This window comes from Sinocyclocheilus rhinocerous, unplaced genomic scaffold, assembly GCF_001515625.1.
Source record: "Sinocyclocheilus rhinocerous isolate Xijiao unplaced genomic scaffold, SAMN03320098_v1.1 scaffold1181, whole genome shotgun sequence".
Classification (NCBI taxonomy): domain Eukaryota; kingdom Metazoa; phylum Chordata; class Actinopteri; order Cypriniformes; family Cyprinidae; genus Sinocyclocheilus; species Sinocyclocheilus rhinocerous.
In genome coordinates, this window is record NW_015666489.1 from 87,554 (window position 1) to 92,593 (window position 5,040).

The 5,040-nt window shown below is 41.4% G+C and overlaps 1 protein-coding gene across 1 annotated transcript; it reads right to left on the minus strand.

Moving 5' to 3' along the window:
• Positions 1-1,377: 1,377 nt before the first annotated feature.
• LOC107732433 (protein O-linked-mannose beta-1,4-N-acetylglucosaminyltransferase 2) lies at positions 1,378-4,822 on the minus strand. Its single transcript, XM_016543766.1, has 2 exons — positions 2,041-4,822; positions 1,378-1,993 (listed from the first exon to the last, which is right to left on the minus strand). The coding sequence occupies exon 1, from the start codon at positions 4,788-4,790 to the stop codon at positions 3,042-3,044; it is 1,749 nt and encodes a 582-aa protein (XP_016399252.1). The 5' UTR covers positions 4,791-4,822; the 3' UTR covers positions 1,378-1,993; positions 2,041-3,041.
• Between the last annotated feature and the right edge of the window lie 218 nt (positions 4,823-5,040).

Sequence of the window (5,040 nt, forward strand, 5' to 3'; positions counted from 1 at the left end):
GCAACACGTAAAAAGACAGTATAAGTCATTATAATCAGTAATTATGTCCCCACTGGATGCAACAAATGCCTCGTTTATAATGTTTTTTTATAGTTTTTGTCTCATCGCATTGTCTAACCCTAACAGGGCATCACAGTATGGTAAGGGGCGTAAAATTTCCGTCACACGTTTGAGGTATTCGGCCAATCACAACGCGCTGGATAGCTGGCCAATCACAGCACACCTCGCTTTTTCAGACAGATGAGCTTTGTAAGTCGTGGCGTAATGGTTAGAGAGTCGGACTCATAACCCAAAGGTTGCGGGTTTGAGTCTCGTACCGGCAGGGATTGTAGGTGGGGGGAGTGAATTATACAGCGCTCTCTCGCACCTTCAATACCACGACTGCGGTGCCCTTGAGCAAGGCACCGAACCCCCAACTGCTCCCCGGGCGCCGCAGCAAAAAATGGCTGCCCACTGCTCCGGGTGTGTGTTCACGGTGTGTGTGTGTGTTCACTGCTGTGTGTGTGCACTTTGGATGGGTTAAATGCAGAGCACTAATTCCAAGTACGGGTCACCATACTTGGCCACATGTCACGTAATAATCGACGCGTTTCAGAAAGGAGGGGAATAGAGGAGAAACAATAATGTACAGTATGTGGAAAATAATGTTTTTTTAACCTTAAACCACATAAACATCTCATTTCATTACATCAAATACACAAAATAATGTTCTTTTTTAGCAATGTCATATGACCCCTTTAAGTTTAAAGTCTGAAGACACCAAGACTGCACATTCTCTCTCTCAAAAAAAAAAAAAATCCAATTCATGACTGCTGGAGTGATGTTATTTACCAGTCCATTTGTTATGGATTTCTGTCTAATAATACATCTTCAAGGTTTAGAAAATATTTACAAATCTCAAGATATTGACAAACTACAACAATAAAACGTTAATTCGTCAACATTAAATATGAATGATAGAGACTTTTAAATAAAACAAGACGTCTCAAAAATATCTGAGAAATTGTACATTTAATAAAAGTGACAAAAATGATGTATGACATTCCAGTGGCACATAATGGTAAATCTCATGAACTGGCACAGGGAACAGAGTGGTTTACAGGACACAAGCCTGCAAAATATATATATATATATTTGTTTCTGTTGAAAACGTATCTAATTATTATAATGAGAGAATGAGAAACAAGAAAAGTTTCTAACCACGAACATCTGCTTCTCAACTCAGAGTGGAGGAAAGATTTCCATGCAAGGTTTTCTCTTTAATTATATGCAAAGGACATTTCTGCTATTTTGTATTACAAACAGAATTAATTTATTATCCTCATACTTGAATAAAATTACCATTGAAACACAGAGTTATGCTAATAAACTGCATGGCTTAGGTTTGCCGTTTGCGAATTTCAATTAGAAATGTTCTTGGTTTAATGTTTTTAGCATCATTTAAATCCACTTCCATGTGATGCAGCATGTCCTCAAAGCGAAGGACAGAATAAAATCTCACTGAGGGGGGAAAAAACAATACAGATGACTTGACAGGCCATTCAGAGCAAAACAGAAACAAAGCTTGTGGTTGGTTGTTGAATTTCTCATGTTCCATTCATTGATCAGCAGTGAAAGAAAATTTAAACAGTGCAACTTTTAACAAATCTGGGCTACAGTATGTATAGCATTCCAGAGTCGTCTTAAATAAATAATTGGCTAAGATAAAGTACATGTTTCCATCTTCTTAATAAACCATAAGCCAGCACAACACAGCTTGTCTTTGCAGAAATGCAGATGAGACATATAAAAGATATGCACAAAAGCATCTTAAAAAAAAAAAACTGCCACTGTCCTTCTCTAAAGCAGATATAGATACTGTTTTAAGTTCATTTGTTGAATGGCAGGATAGGAAGCACATCTAAACAGTGTTTTTTTTTACACATATAAATAGTTATCTTCAAATCTTTAATATTGCATTCTGTAAGGCTTATGTAGTCCTAAAAGGTTCGTACTGTTACTCCTCTACTGGACATTTATCAAGTTATTCAAAAATCCTACAGTTCATGAACTGGCCTTTCCCATGGTTGAACCAATTTTCTTTGTGCTACTAGCCCACTAAGCTGTTATCACCAAACACACTAGGATGCTTAAACACAGTGGTTCCAACTTACTTAACATAGAAGTAATTACTGACATGCCACCAAAAAAAAAAAAGAGAGACTTTCAAATTTCAGGACACTATCTTAAACTATTTCACCCCAGTCATCAAAAATACTACTGACTTGAATATCTAAGTCTTCTGTCTGTGATGCGATTTGATAGATCTCACTGGTAAACAAATTTAAACATTTCCCATTGAACAGGTAGATAATAATCAGTGGTTTTGAGGCTGGTTAAAAAAAGAAGAACATCAACACTGCAGCAGCAAAACTACAGTCAACCCACACAAAAGCAGCCTATTTTTAAAATAGTATAATATTCATCTTAAAGTTCACTTTCGATTTTATTTTTCTTCTACTTTCTTGCAGGTAGTGCATACTAATTTCTAACCCCCCCCCCCCTTCATAACTAAAGTAAATGAAAAATACAATGCAAAACCTTGGGCAAGAAAAGGGCACACTCACGAAGTCACATACAATTCATATCATGTTGCTTAAGCCACAGAAATGTGTGCATTATTTTTGTTAACCAAAGCAGGTGTCAGACTAAACCAGTGTTTTGGACTTATAAATACAAATTTAAATTATGCATTACTTTTCTGATAAATAAAGTCATTGAGAACTTTGCTTGGATCATGGTAGGAACTAAACGAACTGGCAGTTCTGTAAACTGCATTCTCTTCTAAACTTCATTGCAGTCAGGACGTTCGTTCTCTATCAGTTCATGACACTCCATAAGGACCATGAAGAACAATCAAGTCACAAGAGTGACAACCGAGTCCAAAAACAATTCAGCCATGTTACACCTTATAATTTGCAGGATAGCTCCTGAGAATTAATCTTCAAATTAATTCTTTGCTAGCTGACAGTGACAGTGTTACTTCTAACCTGATTAAAGAATCAAGTTTTACATATAAGAACATCTGCAAATGGGCCCAAGAGGTTCTTGTTGAAGATACAGCGCACCCATACTAAATATGTGGTAAAGGGCTTGATGTTTTCCAAGAAGGTGTAGTTCTGATGGGGCAGAATGTAAGGCATATATGTGTTCTCTCCCTGCTCCTGGATCCACACCTCATATTTCACCTCTTTAACCTTCAGGTACTTCAGGTTCCAAGGGATCTGCCATGACACTGAGAGCTTTGCTTCATTGGTGGCCTGTACTGACATCTGGCACTTGGGCTCTCTGACTCGACCAGGATGTATAGTGCTAGCCACCTTGGCCTTTTTCAGATTAGGCTTTTTTAGAGTTTCTCGGAGTACGTTCAGAAAAGAGACAATGTCCACAGTAGTGTCCTGGTAAATGCGGAAAAGCCACTCTGGATTACGACAACAAAGATGCCTTGGCACCTCCTTGCTGGCAAGGATACGTTCTTGTTCCTCCTTCTCAAGGTGGACGATGCCACCCTGATCCCAGGGGCGATCAGGATATGTAACCGTGTTCTCTTCCATGGTATTTCTCCATGCGACATACTGAAGGTCCATGCCAGGTAAGGAGGCCAAGGTTTTGTAGGGAGTGTACTGCTCAGAGTTTATAGCATATGGGAAGAGTTCAACCACAGCGGCACCACGGGGCAAGAACATGGAGGTGATCATCTGGGCTCCGTGCATGCTGATCAACATAGTCGCACCACTAATAATTTGGATAATGCTATCAAACGACTGCTCCTCCAAAGACACAGTGACAGTCCTCATCTGAAACTCCTGGGCTAAAGCCAGAAGTAGTTCCGCCTCATTGAGGATGAGCCTGTTAGTGGTACGCTTAAAAACTACAATGTAGTCATCACCCTCCTCTCGTGTGATGTTAAGCCTCTCCATCACAAATGATGCAAACTGGCGGATCTCGTTACCTGAAATCAGGATGTTGGCTTTGGGTCCTTGCGGTTGCACAAAGCCATATTGGTACCATGTTGTCATCTTTGACAATCCAACATAGGACTTGGTGAAACACATGAGTTTGCCAAAGGTCTTCAACTGCTCCTTGAGAAGGGGTTGCTTACTGCTAAGCAAGCGGTAGAGATCGAAGTGAGCCCCTTCACCCCAACCCTCCATGAAGACAAGCCTGGCCTCATCATCCAAGTCTGAATACTGCTGCATGGTGTAGTATATGGGCAAAAGATCATCATGGAAAATGTGCATGAGGTTGTCTGGGTTAAAACGGTTCAGAATTAGAGTGACATCTGGCACAAACACAGGTTTCGGCATAAACTTCAGAGCCGCTGCCGGGAGCTCGAGAAAGTTAAAGTATTGAGTGTTGTGGTCTTCTACAGACGAGAGGTCCAGCAGGGCGGGCTGGAAACGCCGAGGGCCAAGGTTGGGCAGCATCACAGAGGCATTACTGTGGAAGAATACGAACTCCTCAGCCTCCGTGCAGTAGCAAAGGTAGTCAAAGCGGCAGATGCGATCGGTGTGCATCTTGCCAGTGCAGACCATTCTGGTGCCATGCTCTTGGAGTGCTAACAGGGCACCGTGGTAGTCAATACGCACCTGTGAGAACTCCTGTGATTGGCGTGTAAGCTGTAGCTCCTCTTCCAACTGTGATGTGTGTTCAATCAGCCGAACGTATTTCCAAAGCAAGGCTGCCACCACTGACACCAGCAGGCCATTCAGCACTGCCGGCAGGTTCATCCTACACCCAATAGCGCGCATCGCAGCAGGACTCCGACCACACACTCATGCTCCACCTGCAACGATCAGAATCAGAATACCAAGTTTGAACAAGGTGGTTCATGAGTTGCATTAATACATCATAAATGTACGGTACAGAATAAGCACAGAGGGTAAAGAGTAGGGCAGGGGTTTCCAAACTCAGTCCTGGAGGGGCACTGTCCTGCAGAGTTTAGCTCCAACTTGCCTCAACACACCTGCCAGGAGGTTTCTAGTATGCCTAGTAAGACCT